This window comes from Fistularia commersonii, chromosome 29, assembly GCF_037954325.1.
Source record: "Fistularia commersonii isolate RoL2024-O1a breed Wild chromosome 29, RoL_Fcom_v1.0, whole genome shotgun sequence".
NCBI lineage: Eukaryota > Metazoa > Chordata > Actinopteri > Syngnathiformes > Fistulariidae > Fistularia > Fistularia commersonii.
The window spans coordinates 2,551,949-2,572,018 of NC_141312.1; the positions used below are offsets into that span (position 1 = coordinate 2,551,949).

The 20,070-nt window shown below is 46.3% G+C and overlaps 1 protein-coding gene across 4 annotated transcripts in view; it reads left to right on the plus strand.

The window, feature by feature from the left end:
• Window positions 1-20,070, plus strand: part of nrg2a (neuregulin 2a) — a 68,055-nt gene that overhangs the window by 13,215 nt on the left and 34,770 nt on the right. For 2 of the 4 annotated variants that reach the window (XM_086177443.1, XM_086177442.1), the window contains exons 1-3: window positions 8,430-8,647; window positions 17,236-17,398; window positions 19,284-19,402. In XM_086177443.1, coding sequence (XP_086033569.1) covers window positions 8,563-8,647; window positions 17,236-17,398; window positions 19,284-19,402 — 367 coding nt within the window. In that variant the 5' untranslated portion in view covers window positions 8,430-8,562. Of the gene's footprint in view, window positions 1-8,429; window positions 8,648-17,235; window positions 17,399-19,283; window positions 19,403-20,070 lie in introns of those variants that run through there. The other 2 variants (XM_086177440.1, XM_086177441.1) reach the window with 1 other exon arrangement.

A 20,070-nucleotide genomic window follows, 5' to 3' on the forward strand; every position in this document is an offset into this window, starting at 1 on the left:
ATGTTTTGGTAGTAAGCTGTTACTCTATCCTTTACCCTTGCTTTCTTCTGCCCTTCCACCGGTGCTCCTGCTCATTATTGTGTTGCTCTAATCTGTAGGGGACAGGACTGGCTGCAGAAGTGTATTTATCTTCCTGCACAAATAGGACCTCTTTCCGTCTGGTCCCTGCTCAGCTTGTTGTTGAAAGATAGTGAGCAGCGAAGAGCAAGCTTCAGTATGCGCGCTCCTTTTGTGTGTGCGGCAGCGTGTGTGTGCACGGGTGAACTGAGATGTGTCCCAGCTGGCCCACGGGCCGGCACACTAACCATCGCCTCACTGCGGTGAAATCAGGGAAAAAAAAAAAAAAAAAAAGAAAGACAGGCATATATCTCTCTTACGATATTGATATGCCTTAACTCTGGGGGTGTTTTACCCTAAATGAGAAAGGAACATTCCTCAAAGAGGTCTGCCGTACTTGTAAAAGCCAGTTAGATCAGTGTTCCAGAAGGTCCCTGCAGTGTGAGCCCTGTAGCCCCGTTTCCGCTTTTCCTCCGTCACATCTGTTGAGATGTGTACTTTTGCAACGCATTGTCTAGGCATGTTTCTTTTCATTCCCTTGTTGTCTCCATGACATTGGGCTCGCAAGCAAGCGGTTATCATACTCCAAATGGCTTCGGGCCAGGAAACCACCGTGGGCTAGCACGCACTACCAAATAGCGCTAGCACAATGGCTAAATTCTGCACCGCTGTCTTAGTGCCTAACCTTAATTTGCACAAATATGGCTTACCTGTACGGTATATCTTTCCCCCCGCGGGTTTCGGGTGCAATAATTAATGCTCTGTTGGCAACAGCTCAGCTATTTGATTTTAGGCTAAATCACCGGTGCTGCTCCGCCGTCGCTAAGCTGCTCAGACCGGCGGCCGTTCGCCCATTTAGAACTTACAGCTTTAGCTCGTTTTGACCTCCTTCTCAGCACGGGCGTTGACCGTCAACGGCGCCCTCGAGCGGGATCGAGAGGGGAGACTCCGCCAACCGTCGCGGTCGTCTCGTCATTCCCAAATGGCCCGACCGGCGCCGGCTTCCCGCTAGCCGCGTCGAATTTACCAGAACGCGGTGCGCGGTCATCCTGGCACCACCGGCGGGGGCGTCTCTCGCCCGCTCGTCCAGCTCGGTCCGTACGAGACGGCCTGGATCCGGGCCGACGCTGCCAAAGCATGATCTAATTGTACACATGCGTAGTGGCTTCTTTTCCAGGAAAAGCCTTCATTGATGAAAAACAAACAAAGAGATAAGAAAAGCTCTCGATAAGGCCAACCTCAGCCACGACGGGCAAAAACAGAAATGCAAATGATTTGACCGAGAAGCTGGTTTCTCTCTGTGTGAAACTCCTCGGTGTCCTCATTTTGACATGTTTGTGTTGCGCTAAGAGCACATTCTGGAGATAAAGGACAAGTGCAGGGTGCAAAAGGAATGTGATGTGATGCAAAGAATGCAAAGCAGAGAGCGGATGCACATATGTTTTTGAAGGAGAATGGCTGCTGATAAGACCGCAACCTTCACATGTTTTCCCTCCGCAAGTCCACATTACTCCTGGCTAAAGTGGAGTGCACTCGTGCATGAAAAAATAATCAATAGGTCCATTAATACTGTGACTGTTTTAATGTTTTTGTTTTCTTTTTCCATTTTAAAATCCCTTTTTTTTTTTTTTTTTTCCTCTCAGATGTTTATGTACTGTTGTAACAATGAGGTTGCCGCTCATAAATGAAAATCAGATGGTTGTCTTGGTATTTCGATTGATGCTGGAACCGCGGCAACAGACGAGGAGAACGGGGCCCGCGCCGTAAATACGGAAAATCGTAACCTTTAATATCAAATCTGTATATATTTAGAGCTGTTAAAGTTTAGCCATCTGCTGTCGGGAGTGACGCGTGCAATTAATAACGGGCTCGGCGAGTGGGCCGATTTATTGCTTAGATGTTTTCCTGAAAATGTCACTCTTCGGGAAAGGCTCGCGCGAGGTATACGACGGAGCGGAAAACAGGCCCACTTTGAACACGCCGATGACCCGACCGCCTCGACTATTTACATGTGGGTGCACCTGTGTGTTTGTATGCGTATGTGTGTGTGTGTGTTTGAGGGGGATTGTTAGTATTTGAGTGTGACAGTGTATACTTTGTTGGCCTGAGGACACTTAGATTGAGTGTGTGTTGTTCTCTTTGGTGAGAGAGCACATATGTGTTTGCGTGAAGACCTGGTTCTATGTGGGTGTGTGTTTGATAAACTGTGAGAGCATGTGGGAGACTGTTTGTCTATTCATCTGGGTGAGAGCAAGAGAGAAAGAGCAGAATGAGGAGGTGGAAGAGATCTGCTTCCAGCCTCTATCTTCAAGTCAATCTGCTCACAGTCACACAAACCTCTTTATCTCTCCCTTAGACCGAAGGCAGGGAGACAGGCAGAGAGAGAGACAGAAAAATAAGTTTGCGGGGAGAAAAAAAAAGAAAAGGGAGATGGAAAGATTCAGTCACACCGCCTTAAGAAGACCGAGCGGACTTCTATTTAAGAGGATCGTCGAAGTCATCAAAGCGTTGCCCGCGCAGCATCTGTCATTAAAAGTATTTGCGCTGTTTTGGTAACATCGCGATGAGGTGTCAGAGACGATTATTTTTTATTTTATCTGCGAGGAAATGGATGCGTAACCCGATCAAAAAAACAAATAAATCATCACCCGTGTCATAAGTAAGCGTAAGATGATGTGTGCTTTGGTCTTTTGCCACACCGGGTGATGAATCACTCTCTTCACCAATTTCTTCATGCGCTCTTTGGCCCCGATACGCAAACCTTAAACTTTTATGGTTTGCGTGCGCGCGTCCTCGTGTCAGTGCGGTTTCTAGATTTCGTCGTCCGTTACGGGATGCAAGGAAATGCGTTTCCGCACGACTAAGCGATGGCGTGAAATACGAGCACGAATCGCAACCTCCGAGTCAGTCCGTAGCTTTTTGGGGCTTCTTCGATTTCGCTTGACTTTCAGACGGGCCTTTGGAAATGATGTCAAAAGAGTTCACACTGGTGAGCGACGACGGACAGCAAATCAAAATGTAGGGGGAGTTTAGTCAAAAAGAGGTGAGATCAGAGGTTCCCGCGTGCCGTCCGAGATATTTGCGCCTTTCAGCATTTCCAAAGTTCACCATGCCGAGGAGCTTTATGCCATCAGATCGGGTCAGGGATGCTTTTTTTTAAATTGGATCCACACAGCGGTGGGAAAAAGTATTCTTTTGAAATGTCATTCATTCATCATGCGCACGGCTTATCCTGCAGCTGTGGGTCCCATTCCAGCTGTCACTGGTGGAGCGGCGGGGTTCACCCGGTCGATCACAGGGCCAACACACACATTCGTGTCTACGCATTTGTATCGTCGGTGTTGCGCGGCCTCTCAAAGACCGGAACGAGAATTCAAGCGGGCTCTCTGCAGCTGAACAAACCTGTCTCTCGGCGCTGCGGGCGCCGCCTTATCGCGGGGCCCATTTTAAAATCGCGAATACCGAACACCCCAAATTGCATTTTGCCAGGGGCGTGTCTGCGCGTTGGTCTGATGAAAGAACCTCAATCTGAGCTTAATTGCGGGTCTGACACAAATGTATGGCTGTCAATCGCGGTGCGTGTCTGGCGGCCGTCCAGACAAGGAGGAAGATCAGTAAGAGCTCGGAGACACGGGGATCACATCTGGCACCGGGGCCGCGGTGCCGGACACTCGGTGCAACACGGTGCCCTATTGGCTGAGGGGTTGCTATGCTCATCCCTTGTTTTTCTCATCCCCAATCAAAGCTGTCACAATATGAGTCATGCGAGCACATGCAGGAAACATGCCTCTTAGCATCACATCAATCAGTAATCACACACATCAGTTAGATTTTATCCGGCGCCGAGCCGCATCTGAGGCAGCGAGAGGGAGCGGCGACGCGCTCGTGAAAGCCGGACGGTGACAGATGGAGCAGGAATATAGCAGAGGAACTGAACAAACTGAGAGGCTAAAGAGCTGAAATCTCATTTTCTCAGTGGCCTTGAGAGTGGAGCATGCTCAGTACTGATGTTTGTCGTCTCCCCTCTCCGAGATGCTGCTGCAGTGTTTCCCAGCAGGCTTGGCACAGCCTTACTCATGGACATATCTCTTATGGAGCGATACAGTGGCCAGGCTGCGGCTGCTCTGTGGATATCTCTCTCTCTCTCTCTCTCTCTCTCTCTCTCTCTTTTCCATTCAGCGATCTCCCGTCTTACCTTTCCTTTATTTCGGCCTCTCTCACTCTTCCTCCCGTTACATTTCTTACACATTATCTTCACTTTGTTGCTTGTATCCTTTTTTTTTTTTTTTTTTTTTCTTTTTCTCGTCTCACTCTCCCCGTCTCTCATCCTCACTCCGCCCTTCCACATCTCTCTCACATACTCTAGTTGCTACCCTTAAGACTGTGGTTACCATGGTGACAGCTATGTGCTGCGGAAACGTCAAAGAGCCGAATCCACCCAGGATGACTTCCTTGTTTAACACTTACATTTTTTTTTCTTGCGTCCTCCCTTTGATTCGCAGAAGCTCTTTGTAAATAACAACCCCCCGTGCTTGATGTGCATCTATCCATCTGTTTGTTATTTTAAAAAATAAGGCACTGGATTGGATTCCTGGTGATTTTTTTTTTGATTTTTTTTTTTCTTCTCTGTTTTCTTGATCTCTGATTTGGCTGAGCGGACTCGCCGCCACTCCTTCGACCTTGGCACACGTGACCTTGAGAAACGAGCCCCCTTCCCCGGGCCTCCGCGATGTCACCGACAGTGATTTGTGTCTCCCTGAAAGGAGGCTTCGGCTGCACGCACCATGACATAATTCTTCAGCGTCTTGTCAATGCTTCTCATCTTTTCTCTGCCATTCATACGCCGAGCCACTTAGAAAGACACTCGTAGCGTAAACACGCGGAAAGCGCGGCGAAACTGGCAGCATCGGCCGGATAATGGTCCTCAAAGATTTGTGTTTTGCGTGATTCCCCTGCATAGACGCTGCCGCTTGATGAACAGACTTTATTCCTGTAATCAGCCTGCGCCTCTGTGTGTGTGTGTGTGTGTGTGTGTGTGTGTGTGCTGTTACAACCACACTCCACGGTCAGCCCCGGGAAAAGGTGACAATCAGGTGCGGCTGGTTTGTGTCATCCGACGAAGACGATGACATTGTATTAACTCCTAAATCCCTCTTCCTCTGCACTCCAATTTATCCTTTTCCCTGTTTGTATTAAAGGTTTGTTTTCCCCACCGCTTCCCTCTTTAGAGTAGACAACAGATGTCGGTTAAGAGCGAGCACTTTACAGAACTTTAAGCCCTTCCCCCTCATCCATGTGCACTTTGTTGGCAAAAAAGCAGACAGATATAAACAACATAACCAAAAGGCTGTTTAAAGCCATTATGTCTGGAAAGATAAACTCCTATGACTGTGAAAGGGCAGGAGTGCTGCTGAACGGCATCTGCGTGATGATGTGCAGGTATGCCGTTGTTAGGACGGAGCTGCTCGGCTCTTTCCCGCAGGAAGGTCGTCTCCTTTTCTGGGAGCGGCGAGGAGGTGGCGGTGGTGGTGGGGGGTTCGGAGGCAGGCGGCGACGGGGTCTGGGAAGCATTTATGAGCAGGACATACAAAAGAGCTTCGAGGGGTCGGCTCCGTTTTTATTTATTTATTCTAATTCTTTCTCCGAGTCCCGCTTTCGCACCCCTCGCCGGAGGACGGCCCGCGGCTGGCGAAGAACGGCGGAGGCGTTTCGGATGATTCGGGGGGACAACAAAAAAACAAAAAAAAAAAAAACAGAACGGGATTTGCAGATGTACATGCCTGCGACCAGATCTGCACCTGTGTGTGAAAAAAAAGGCTTCGTTTTACAGTCTTTTAAAAGGCGGCCTTGTTCCGAGCTCATCACAAACACCTTCCCCGGTTTTTCTCAGCCCATTCTTAGATTATTGCGTTCTCCGAATGTCTCCTTTCAACCCCTTCTTGTGCGTGTTTGAGCCTTTTTTTTTTTTTTTTGGCACGTCTATGTTTTCTGTAACACTTCCAGGTGGCAAGTAGTAAAAGCCACGGAGTTTTACATCTGTTGCACGACACAGAATATTTCGTTCCCAGTCGAGCGGCAATTTCAGGCTCGCAAAGAGAGTCCGCGCGTTGAAATCCACACCGCGCCGAAGGTCCGTTCTCTCCCGACGCTCCCTCCGGCACACCGCCGTAACACATGTTAGAGTTTTTTTTTTTTTGCATTTCATTTGCCGGAATCCGCTTGAAGATAATCGCGAACGACAGAGTCGAGGGGAAAACAAAGTTTGCGTCGCCCGTCTTTTTTTTTTTTCCCCCTCCCTACTTTCCCGCTCTGAAATTCACATTTGTTCTGCGCCGACGTCACGAATACTCACATTTCTTAGTTGTAAATACACCACACGCCCACCCACATAAACACAGGCCTGGTAACAAGTCTCATCTTGTTGAATAGTGGAGGAGGAAGTGAGTGTTGATATTGAGGGGAGATATGGTGTGAGGGCGGCGGGGGTAAATCTCTCCACACTGTAACCCCTGCCAGTGCTCAGTAACCTCCGCTGACAGATTTGATCATCGAGAACCGCCGCCGACAGCGGAGAGTCCGAGGGAGGAGAAAGCGTTTAGGTTCTCGAGTAAGACCACGACCGCGTCGGCCCTTATTGGCGTGTCAAACCTCGGCCCCGGTTTGACCCCCGCGCTTTTTTCTTGCGCTACAGATGAGACTTTTGCCACGGAGAGTAGTGACCTGTTAAGATACAATCCTTCTAAAAACCCCGCCGGCTCTCTGAGGGGCCGGACCCGGACCAACCCGGGAAGGCCATCCAATGACTCATCCGCAGTTTCGTTCGTCTTCGGCGCGCAGGTTTCGCCGGGAGTCGCTCTGGCTTTTTCTCGCAATTAATAGGATGAGGGGCGTCGCGGAGCGCGTGAAGACGATCGGGTTAGCGGCCCTCCGTCAGATACATACGCATCGGCCGTTGTGAGGCGAGGGTCCGACGAACACGTTTTTCTTTTGTGACGTTCTTTATCCACAGCGGCAGCCTCGACGGCCGGCCGGCTAAACAAATCTACCGAGCTTAAACCGTTTACTTCCGTCCCGCAGATCTGCCCGGCGCCCCCGCCCATTCACTCAGACTTCAAACGCTTTCACAAATACCAGGCCAATCACTAGAACTTATCTTGGGCGGCACAGGTTTGTTACAAGGACCAGCCAATTGGTGCCGAAAAAAGCGGTTTTGTAAATACGGCACGGCTGCTGCCGAATTGGACTGACCGACCCGGACGGTAATATTTACTTTCGAGGATGAAGGTGGGGGGCGGATGGAAACGCGGCGCTCACGGCTTTAGGAGAAAAACACATTTGCCGGACCCGCGATGGCATTTGGGCTGAAATTTTTCAGCGCCGGAGCGTTTGCTGCGCGACGAGTCGCCTCTTATTTCCCCGGGCCGGCGGCGTGCCTTATTGAATATTTATAAAAGATCGGGGTCCGTTATCTCTGACGCTAAAGGCGAAAAGATTTTTCAAAAAGACAAAAGGCTCGCATTGATTGGTCTAAATGGTACTTAACATGTGGAAAGTAATGACACCTGACTGGAAGCACCAGATAAGGGAGACCCATGCATCCCGCTATGTGCCTGAACTTGCCTGTCTTGTCGACAAGGTGTGCTTGCAGAAACGTGACGTTAGGAAGCGGCGCGGCCCGGGACGCCCAGATAATTTTGTGTAATTCTGTAAGAAGCGGTCTGCCGCTGATTGCCATCTGACATTCGGCGCCTCACGCGACGCTTCCACTTACGCATTTTTAATGAGTCCGCGCTCTGCAAATCCGAAGCAGATGTGACGTCCGTGACCCCGACATCGAACCGGCCGGGGCAGGTCCGCGCCTGACTTATCTGGGTGGGGTCAGCGCCGCGAAGGGCGGTAGGGGGGGGGGATTTAGTCGCTCTCCCTCCATTTTCGCCAGGGTCATTACCGAGGAGAAGATGGACACGGCGTCGGTTTCAGGCGCGGCCGCGGAGCTGGAAAGGGCCGTCTTTTTTCCTGCGTTTGCACGGAGCACGCGGGACCAGGCTCCCTGTGTCTGTGGGGCCTGGAAGAGCCAATGCTTATCTGATAGATCCACCGAGGGAACAGTTGATTGCCTTAAAGCAATGGGAAATGCCTTCACCGCTCCCTCCCTCTTTTTTCCCTCCTTTTGTATTCTTTCTCTCCTCTCCCCTCTTAGTTTCTTGCGCCGTGCCTCCCTACCTTTCTCTCCCTATTTTTCTCTCGGCTCCCTCCCTCCCTCCCTCCCTTTCTCCCTCCTTCCCACCCTCTCTCCTTCCCTCCCTCTCTCCCTCCCTCTGCCCTGCTGTGAGTAGGTGGTTCCTTGCTGTACTTGATTGGTGTGAGTCTATATAGCAGGAGAGTCGCTCTAACAGGGTCAGAGTCTGGTGGTACCCACTTGCCACTCGTTCCTACCGGGAGTACCTGTTTTTTTTTTTTCCCCCTTGCGTCCTTTCCTGAGAGGATTTACTTTATTCTGACAGCATGACGGAGAACAAGAGGAAAGATAGGAAAGGGAGAAAGAGGGGCAGCAAGAAAGGACAAAAAGACAAGGTCGATCCCTCCCCAGGTAAAAAAGGAAAATTAAAGTCGCTTTCTGTGAAATATTTGCGAACGTTTGCCGATCCGTGTGCGTGGGATTTGGTTTAGTGTTACTTTAGCGGGAGAGTCTGGCACAAAGTATCCCCTTGACTTGTCAAAGCTTGCCAGGCTGTCACATGGATTGGTCTCCTAATGTGGACAGCATGTAGAGGCACATCTGGTTTTGGCAGCACGTCGGGATTGAAGGGGAGTCAAATAGAAGGACGAGTGTGCGAGATCAAACGCCGTCTCCAACACCTTATGGACAGTGAAGAGTAATGTGCACGTTTAACACTCGGGCCACAAGGGCTATTGATAATTTGATTTAAATTATCATTTTTTTTTCTGCTCCATGGATTTTGTTAAAAAATAGCTGTCCTGTGACACTTTGATTGTAAAAAAGAAAAAAAAAAGTTTGCGTAAGATACCTCAGTAGTTTCATATGGCCAGTTTGACTGCATTTATAATTTAACAGTCGCAACAACACTAACTGAAGTGCTTAGACTTCTTGAGTGTGGAGTCTGTGATGAGTCACCTACATAAAAGTGTGTTTTTTTTGTTTTTTTTTTCGGCTGGAAGCTACTTAGACGTCACAATATCACCGAGGCCGCTCGCCTTTTCCGAGTCACAAACGTAGCAATGTGCTTGCTCAGTGGTGGTTCCTGCATGTTTTAGCATGTCACTGACCTGGGGTCATGGGTAAGCCCATCCCCCGTTATGGAGAAACACTACTTTAATTATCACTCCCCCGCTGTGTGTCATTCGATAAAATACCGTATCCTATAGAGCAGGTATTATGTTGCCCATTTTGTACCTGCCGACGGCACTCCCGTCATTTATTCACAGAAAATCGTCAACAATTTTAGTAAATTTACTTTAAAAAAAAAAAAAAAAAAAAATTGAATGTTTGAACTGAAAATTTCATGCTTTTTTTTTTTTTTAAGTGAAAAAACAAAACAAAAAATATTTCTATGAAATCATTATTTTACCCACCCTTCAAATTTGAACGTATAAAATGAGACATGCTGCACTGGACACAGATGCACTGTTACCCCCCCCCCCCCCCCCTCATCAGCTAGAACAGCTGCCATCCAAAAAAGGGGAAAACCGATGAGCGAGTTCCGGTATATTTTCACACATTATTGTAAGTGCCCATGCAGTTGCTCTCGTGTCATGTTGGATTTAAATGCGCTTAACTCTGGTAACGTGATATTTAATAATGGTTTTCCATAAGAAAATTAGTTCCTTCATTGATGCACTCTTATCACAATATTGGGTATATGGGTCAGTGGTGAGGGGCTCTCCAATTACCCTTTGTAAAATAAAGCTTTCAAAGTAGGTCAAAATGAGAACATGCTCTAAGGTGATACTCGCTGTGTCCCGACAAGTGGCGCGCGGTGCATCAGGTGCTCCCGGTCGGAGGCTCGACAATTGGGTCATCGTCGGCAGGAAGTGTCTGACACGCGGGGATCTTCATTTTTTTTAGGCGCCGGCTGTTTTCTTCCCCCCCCCCCCCCCGACACGTACGATCGACACAGCTAAACATTTGGCGGTTTTGCAGCGGAGCGTGTTTGAATGACATCTGCCTTCGCACTCCGGAAAAAGCAAGTGGACTGAAAGATTCGGGCGGAATTGTGTTCAAAAGACTCGGATTAACCGCGTGCGTTATAATCCGAGGGGACGTCCGAGATCGTTTAATACGCGAGCGATGCCAAGAAACAATGTGCGGATTACAGAACAACGTGGAATAAACGTTCAAAGCTCTCCGGGACTTTTTAACCCGGACGCGGCGATGGGCCGCGCAGTCGATCATATGTTTTACATTTTTCTCCCATGTGCCTGTACTCGTGTGGATGTGGCGTGTCAGACACATGTAAAGTTGCCATGAACACATGTTGAAAACGTCTGACAGCACATGATTACTCGTCTGTCAGTTCTGTTCAACATCACGGGAAGGAGGTGCTGTCTTGTACTCATCTTACGCGTTGATTTGGGATTACCTCACGGCAGATCCGCGCAATAATTGAACTTTTACTTCAATCGGGAATGTTTACCGTCTCGGTCCGAGAGCAATGTTCTGGCGAGTTTCGATTTTCCTCCTGCTCTTTCTATCTTACAGCTGCGTGTCACGTGGCTGCGGAATGACACTTTTGAAAGAATGCCCCGAAAACATCTGTTGAACCTAAACACAGGCGTCCGCGCCAAAATATTATACTATAATAATATAACGGACGGCGAGAATTTGCGCAACATGCTCGTCATTGTTACGTATTATAGAAAAGGGCGACAGACATTCAATCAAATCCGTCACCGGCAAAACTCCTCAGAGATACACGACTCCCTTTCTCCACCATTGGAAATCTTTAAGCAGACTGACTGACCTACATATGCATCGGCCGCTGATGACATTATAATTCATAAATTCAGCGATCTCGTGTCAAGAAAACCTTTTTTTTTCTTGCAGAACAGGGAGTGCGCACGTAACTAATAATTAGTCCTAGACGTGAAGAGCTTGCTCTTTCATTTGGTCACAGATGCTTTTTTTTTTAATTTTTTATTATCAGGTTCCAACAACCAGCACACCTTTACAGTTCAAACAGTGTTGCGTAAATAAGTCAGCAACAAAGGTCACCAAACGAGATTTAAACCTCCTGCCATCTCACCCTCAAATTTAGACCCAGTTTAATTGTTCTGGTTGCACTGAAGGATCGCTTTGAATCCAATTGCTAAACTGTGTGGGTAAAAACACCTGTGCAGGTGGATGTCTGGCTTTAACTCTGATTTTTTTTTTTTTTTTTTTTTTCAAATAAATCTGCCGAATAATGGAAAACAGCAACATACATTACACATAATGCCATGTATTCTCGTGGGAAACAAGTTTTGGTACGAGTATCTACAGCTGAAAGTTTGACTTTCATAGTTCAGATTGATATTTGCTGGATTTGAGTCTGACATCGGACATCGTGTTGATGAAAGTGTACATTTTCAGGAGCTCACTTGAGAGCCGACGCCGATACCGAAAACAAAATAGTGCAATACGGAAAACTGTTGTTGCCAAAGGAACCCTGGAAATGAACATCTTAGGGAAAAATTTTGGCGTAATTTGTGTCATTGTTTAAGTTCTGAAAATGTTTGCACATCCCATATCGTGTTTTAAATAACGCTATTGACGCATGCCGTCGTAATATATGGGGATCATTTCGAAGGCTTCAACGAACAAAATTGGTGAGGATGCTTCCAGTAAACAATATTGAGGTTTTTAATGTCTGAAACTACGGGCCTCCCATCCCCTCCACCCCCGTTTTCTATGCTAGCTCAGGTTCGCTAAGTTTCTGGAAACCTTTGGGATCGTGATTATGCTACTTGATCCAAGAGGCCTTCGACATCGAGCCAAGCTCGCTTTATATCTCTCCTTTTTTTTTTTTTTTTTTCCAGACTATGGCAAATAAATTAAGAGGTCTGTCCAGACGCAGGATGTCAAAAAACCCCCCTGAGCTATAATTCCCCAGAACTACTGTATCGCTGAACTATCTCTTTAACTCACATGCAATACATTATAGCAGCACGTTATGTAGTTTGATAATGACACTTGTAACTAATGAAATATTCTTTGGCTTATATTTAAACTGCCTCGAGGGGAAGGTCGGCCCCCCCACTTTGAAAAAGCTGTAATATTAAATGGCTGATGGGGCCCAATATTATTTGTTTTCACGGAGTCCAAAATCTCCAGCCTCACCGGTGTTTCCATCCATATATGGAGGGACTGTTGACCAAAGTCTATCGCCCGGGGAGTGATGGAGTGAGCTCAACTCGGATCACTGTGCAGTAGTTATTAATCTAACAGTTTTATTGAATATCCAGGAAATGATCATTCTTTCTCAGTATTTGCATGCGGCTTTTTGTGGCACAACTGGGACGTTCAACACAGCAGTGACTTCAGTGTTCAAGAGCCACCTGAAAATAAAAGTCATTTACGGAGCCCGTGGTTTTTAAGCGTTCCTTAGCGTAGCTACAATTCAAAATGTTACCTCACGCAGACTTGTAACGGGAGCGATTCGGTGATAGAAGACACGATCATCAGTCAGTTATTACCTGCGGAGAAGAGTCAACAAAGTGACCCATGTTAGCATGAGCTAACACCAAACGGGGGTCTCGTTCGAGCTCTGCGATTTGATTCGCTGATGACGAATGTCGCGGCGTTGGTCTCGAAGTGTGACGAGACGCCTCTGAACTCGCCTTGTTGCCGTTTCTGGTCCGCGATGATGCGAGTGAACGGGTTCACCGTGAATTACGGTACCTCATAATCCACTTACACCAACCAGCGTCTTTGCTAGCGCAGCGAGCGATCGGGCGTAGCGTGAACCCAATTTAACGGCCGTCGGTACTCGGCCGTGATTTGTAGTTTTGTCCAACTTTAAAATCAACCACCTGGCTTTAAGTGTTGTAAAAGGGAGGGAAAAAAAAATAATCGCCCTGTTAATCGGCATTGTCCTAAAACACATTATAATCCGTGCTGTATTTTTTATTTACTGCATAGCGATGCTGTTATGTAATTCAGTTACCAGAAATGGTGGAGGAGTATGAGAAGTTCAAGCCTTGAAAATGCTAAATCTTTTTTTCCCCTCTCTCTTTCCTTTTCGGCGTCCTGAGATTTTGTTAGATTTATTGATATTGGATTGCTCCGGCAATCAGAGAATCGTAGATAATTTTCAATCTCTGGCTGTTGAGGAAAGCGGGATTTTGCGCGGTGGTGAGGAAAAACATGGCAATCGACGCTGACGCAAAGTTGGACGGAGCTCCGGGATGTTCAGGGGCCTCAAACTGTTGAGGTTCTTCTTGTAAACAGCTATGAGTGGTTTAGCCTCTTCTGTTCCTAATTTGCCCAAATCAAAAACATTTCTAATGGCTTTTTCGCTGCTGTCATTAAGCTGTTGTGGGGAACATTGAAACCCATCATTTTGCTATAATCCTTTCAATGTGTTTCGATCATTTTCCGTAAATAGCACCAAGTTCAGTCCTTCATATTAAAAACACCCGCAAATCTTTTGGATTTCTAATTCTTAACAGGATGCACGCCAAACACACGCTGGCTACTTTGTTTTGTTTTGTGTTTTGAAGAAAACGTTTCACATTTTACACTTTTGAAAAAAGTCCTTATTATCCTCATTCTCAATGTGAAATCATGACCAATTCGAACCATTTAGTATCGAGAAAATGAAAGGTAACGGGGAGTAAAACCGCCTTGGAAAGCTGTGGAATACCGAATGTAGAATAGGTTCAAGTTGACTACGTACGGTTGGAAAATCTCAAAGAAAATAGAAAAAAAAAACAGAGGTATTTCGAATAAGCAAAGCTTTTAGTGGCAAATCTACAGACAATCATCACCGTATAACTCACTAATTACTCGGCGAAAGCGGTTGAAGTGGAGAAGTGATCTCTTTGAACAGATGTCGTACGACAGCGAGCGGTTGCGCGGCGTCCGGAGACGCTTTCCACATGCAAAAGCCATTTCTCCAAGCGATCTCACCATGTAATTTGTCTTTTGACCGTGTGCGGTAAAGTGACACAACACCAGAGTAATCAGGGATACTTTGTCTAGGAGGGGAAACACAAAGGCATGCCTCGGATTCCTTTTCTAAGCTCCTGGAAGTAAAGTAGAAATGTTGACTCAATCATACGGGCGACGCATTGTTAATTCATCAAGCGACTTTGCTTTTGAACTTCTTTTCCGAGGCCGACTTTTCCAACTGTTACCCAAGGCATGAGCTGTTGACACACCGGATAGGCTTCTATTCTCAATTTTGGTTTTTATAGTCCATGTCTGCAGCTGCCCTTCCACTTCAAAAAGAGAGAATCGGGCTGTTGTGGAGGCGAGGGTTTATCATTGCTCTCTGACACATTTTCCACAGGTGTAATGGGAAATGAGACAACCATTCCCCCCCCCCTCGGGAAATAATTTAATTTCCGACGATAATGTTTTTAATGTTTTTCAACACTTTTAAACTTTTCGCACCAGCGCCCGAGCGCCGGGGCAAACACTCCACATTCACACGCCACGACACCGGAGGAGCTTCCACCGGACGGTCCGCGAATCTTTTTCGTAATGACTTATTTTATCCGATGCAGATAAAAGAAGTGAAAACGCAGTGCGTATTGTAGACATGAAACCTAATCGCTGTGGAAAATAATGTCCAACATGTGTGCCTTGAAGCTTAAGGGACCGGTGGACTCCTGTGTCTTCATTATAAGTGTGTCCTGTAGATGGAGCAGACCCGCTCACACATCTGGCTCGCTGGGCTGATAAGTGCAGTCCTGTGTTTTGGTAGCTCTTCCAGGCAAAGACACAGCTTGTTTAATTTACTTGGCAAGGACAAACCTGTGTCCAGGCAAAGTGCTAAATTTTATTCCCCCCTCTGCTTTTTTTTTTTTTTTTTTTTTTTTTTTTTGGAGTGACCTCATTCCTGCTGTTATCAGACTATGACTGACAAGGCTTTCCTTAGGCGGTGTTCTGCTTGTGCCGACGACGTTATTGTACAGTAGGTTTACGTGCCTGGGCTCATTGCTTTTAAGAAGCATTTAAACTCAGGTTCACTTTCTTCTTCTGAACCGAGCTCTGATTAAAACGCGGCCGTGTTCGAATCCCGTCGACGCGCTGGACATTTTATAAGTCATCGGATACAGAGCTGGACTCAGTTTGCTGATTACAATCTAATTTGGGTTTTCCCGCCGCGCTACATTTGTAACCAAAGTGCCGTTAATGGAAGTGTGTGATGAAATTGCCTATCAAATATGGCACATGTTAAAGTAATCATGAACGCAAAAGAAAAATGTACGAATATATTGTGTCCAGAAGTGGACCGTTACATCTGATAAAAGTATGCCGTAATGAAAAACATCGAGAGTTTTATTGAATACAGTTGTTGGTTGTTGCATTAATACGTGCGCTGTCACCCTTGACCATTTTGGGAAAACCGCAACTCGCGGATCCACATTTTCACAATAAATCGAAAAGTACAGATGCAGATGTTATTTCAGATTTTTTTTTTTTTCTTCACCCCCTTTTTTTCCGGATTTACGAAAATCGCCACTCAAGCTTTTCAACAAGAAACCGTTCTCTATTTTAAATAAACAACCGAATGAGCCGTTTTAGGTGGCCTATTAAATTGCCTCTTTGAACCGAAAATAGAGGGTTCTGCATCGATCCGCGCTGCGTTTGAGCTATTTTAAATATCACGTTTCATTACGTGAGACTTCAGAGCACACCGGAGCGATCAGTCGGGAAGTTCTTTCGGTTTATGCGGCGTTCATGGCGGAACGCATCAGCGAATGAAGCCGATGGATCGATGGACGGATAGGAAGCATGGTCAGAAAAAGGAATGACCCTTTAAGTGAGACAAATAATCACTTTATGACAAGTACCGGAGCAATCTGACCTCCGACCCCTATTTCTAAGATTTGTGAGCAGGGTTCAAGGAAACGAGCTCTGTGTCAAAGTTTAAAGCAAAGGTTATACCTTCCAATACGGGTCGGATTTGACGGCCACATCATCACCAAGTGGATTTCTCCTGGAGGTAGCGAGCGTCAAAAAACGGCCGGCGGTCAGATGGGACCGCTGAGCGCTCCACATGTACCCTTTTAGAATCACACGCGACAAATAAAAAACTGCAACATCATTAGGTTTTTTTCTTCTCTGGCAGAAATGTCAACTTTCCGAGGTCAGTGAAGTAGGACGGTCTCTCGGAAAAGAGGACAAGAGAGGATAATTTTAGTACCATTCTATTTCTGTGTTTAATCGAAGCCAATTCCTATTTATGCCCGATTTTGCTTGTCATGTTTTGTTTGTTTGTTCTTCTGTCATCTTGAGATGTGTAGCACATACATGACACATTATTATACAGTATGTGAGCAAAGGGTTCGTGTGTGTGTGTGTGTGTTTGTATGTTATGGGTTCGTGTGTGTGTGTGTGTTTGTATAGCAGGGGGTCGCATCTTGGCCATCCCCCTGGTTGACCCGTATTCACCCCGGCTCTCTTGCCCCTCCCTGAATGAGTCTTCTCCTAAAGATGTGTGCAGCTGTCAGCTGGCAAGCCTTGGCCTATGTGTGTGTGTGTGTGTGTGTGTATGTGTGTGTGTGTGTGTGTTGAGTATAAGCAGAGATTGAAAAATAATGCAATATGCGATTTTTTTTTTTTTTTTTTTTCCAGGGGGGGGGGAAATGCACATAATTAGAGAATTAACCAAAAAGTACAACCAAAACAATGTATTTTCAAATCAAACCTTTTTTTTCTTATTTTTGCACCGAGCAGTTCGCATGGCTCCAAGCACGTATTTGCGCCTTGTGTAACGAGCAGCTACGCTCGATAGCATCGCTTCAGGTGTTTCACGGCCGCAAAGCTGGGGTGAAACGGTGGACGGCGGCGAGCTCGGCCTGCAGAAGGAAGGCCGGCTCCATCACTGTCTCCTCGCCTTTTGTCAGACTGTTTGTACATAAACACTTCTGACCAAACTTCTGTCAAGTTTGGGTCTGTTGTGCTCAGTAATGCATTTTCTCTCTTTCTCTCCCTCTCTCTTTCTGTAGCTGTGGCTCCCAAGTTAAAACAGATGGATACATTAACAGTGGATGAGGGAAGCAAGCTCACAATTAAGTGCGAGGCCACGGGGAACCCTGTCCCGACCTACAGATGGTTCAAAGACGGCAACGAGCTGAAGAAAAGCAAAAAAGTCCGAATAAGGAGCAACCAGTGAGTACAAATCTCCCGTTTCCCGTAAAAACTAATGCGACATGAAATGAGAAGGATTCAACCTGTGCGAGTGTTTTTTTTTTTGTTGTTTTTTTTTTATTTAATTGAATTAAATCCGATTGTGTTTCTTTTATTTACCTAATTTGTACTTTATTATGTAATTCCGCTGTTATCAGTGGCGCTTCGAAGGGATATTACTTTTTTGTTTTGGTTTACTGATGTCACTTGTGCCACTCATCTTCCTTTCTCAATGCATGAATTTGAACATTTAATGATTCAATCATAAGTGGGGGAAAAAAACAAGCAACCAAATTAACAAAAACACACCTATGAACAGGAGCTTCCGTGATTTTCTCTTAATTTTTATTTATATATTTTATTTGTTTGTTTTTTTCTTTCTTTTTTTTTTTAATATGTCCCATGGGTTCATATTGAGAAACTGTATTATGGAGTCAAGATGAATCACGGTCATTTTAATAAAATTGTTTTCGCAATATAAACCACGTCAGCCATGGCATCCATTGAAACCTCCAGGGTGTACAATACATGATTTTTTTTTTTATCTTATTCGTTTTTTCGCTAAAATACCTCTCATGCAATGACGTCCTCCGAGGCAACGAATACCTGGCATGTTGCGTGTCAGTACAAACGTTCGGGACTCAGGCAGATCAGCAGGAAGACAGAGCGGCGGCAGCGTATCCTACCCTTTAAAGCAGGGGTGTCAAACTCATTGTCACCGAAGGGCCACGTCAGCGTAATAGTTGCCCTCAAAGGGTCACATGTAATGGTAAAAATACGGTATAAATGGAACCAAATGTCATGTCAAGTAAATGTAACTATCCCTAATGTTAAATAACTCTGAATTTATTACTCATTCAAATCTAAAATGCTACATATGTATTTGCATAGATGTAAAAAAAAAAAAAAGACGTTCACGAGTTGTTGTGTTCCAAAGCTAGCTTTAGCTGCTGTAGCGTTTTTGGTGAACACATTCTGCTGCCATCGTAGTTTGGCTTTCAATTCTTGGACAATTTGCTGTTTTTCTGGAAGGCTAATTTTAGCACGCTTAGCTACGTGTTTGGCATCAAAATGCTGACATAGATTGTGCTCTTTGACAAGCGACGCTGCCTCATAGCATAAAAGATATACACAAACATGTATTCTTATCTTTCTTGAAACAGCCTTTCCATCTGCATCAACTTTTCTCTTCCTGGACATTCAGGGATCATTTGTATTTCTCAATTCTACTTCTTGAAAAGTGCATTGATGTGGATACACTGCGATCTAATGGCGGGATGCCGTCACTTTGCGGGTAACGTGATCGTCATGAATGGTGGGAAATGTAGTTTATGGACAATGCAGGGGTTTGACTTGTTCCTTTTAAGACAATCAGACCTTTTAAGACGTTCTCGCGGGCCACAGAAAATGACGTGGTGGGCCACATTTGGCCCGCAGGCCTTGAGTTTGACACACGTGCTTTAAATTGTTCGTGTTGGGCTCCCGCCGAGTCTTTCAAATGACAGCCTCAGAAAAATCCAAGGTTTGAAATAAAAATCAACAGGCTGTTCATGTTATCACATAATTTTTGTTCGTCTTATAGAAAGGAAAATATCCGACGGCAAAACACGGGTCCTAATAGATGAAATGACCCATTGATGTAAGAATATTGACACGGGTGGTGCAGCTAAGAACCCCTTTTATTCCACGCTAGGCAGCTGTAGCTCCTGGCCAGTCCACGTTCTCTCATTGTATGTCCATGTTCTCCCCGTCAAAGCGGACTCGCGATGTCTCCGAACGCCGCGTTTCCACTCGTCGCCTTTCCGTGTCACTTCCTCCCGAGCCCCGAATCCCCTGACTCAGCTGTGCGAGTTGTTGTCTCCCACAGGAAAAACTCCAGAGTCCAGATCAGCAAAGCAAAACTGGAGGATTCTGGGAATTACACGTGCGTGGTGGAGAACTTGCTGGGAAAGGACAACTCCACTGGCACTGTTCATGTCCAAAGCAGTGAGTACTGAGCAACATGTGAAGCCCCGCAGATGTACTGGCATTGTTGTTGTTGTTATGACTGTTCTCTTGCCAATTGAAAGATCCAAAGTGGCCATCGCAAACAGGCATGTAACAATGGTAACACGCATGAAGAACAACTGTCCACACATGTGGCTCTCGCCCATTTATCAATGGAACAGTGTGTTCGAGTCGGAGGTGCGCGGAATGCGGACGCGAGCGTTCAGTTTAGCGTCGGACGCGTGCTGCCGGCAAGGCCGGATCCCGCGAAGCCAGAAACGCGTCGAGCTTCTGACCGGGAACGGACAAAAAGCAGCAGTAATGCAAAACATAGTTTGACGTCATCAAAGTTGTGGAAAGTGTCTCAAACCTTAAAGTGGTGGCTTCAGTGGGTGCACTGCTGACTTTTGAAAGTACTGTAGCTGATGAAAGAGGTTTGATAACAGCTGCATCCATTTGGCGGGGTGTTGAGTTGGTGTTTGCTCCAAGCGGTGCGGGTCGCGTCTGCTGCGGGCAGCTTGTTGTCTGAGGGGATGGAGCCGAAGGACGAAGGAAAAAGGGAAACGGGTAAAAAAGGACGAGTCGCGGAGCTTCACTTCATCCACTTTGCAAGCGAGGGCTCGACTTTGGCTGAAGCGCTCGTCAGGTTGCCTGGCACACATGAGTTA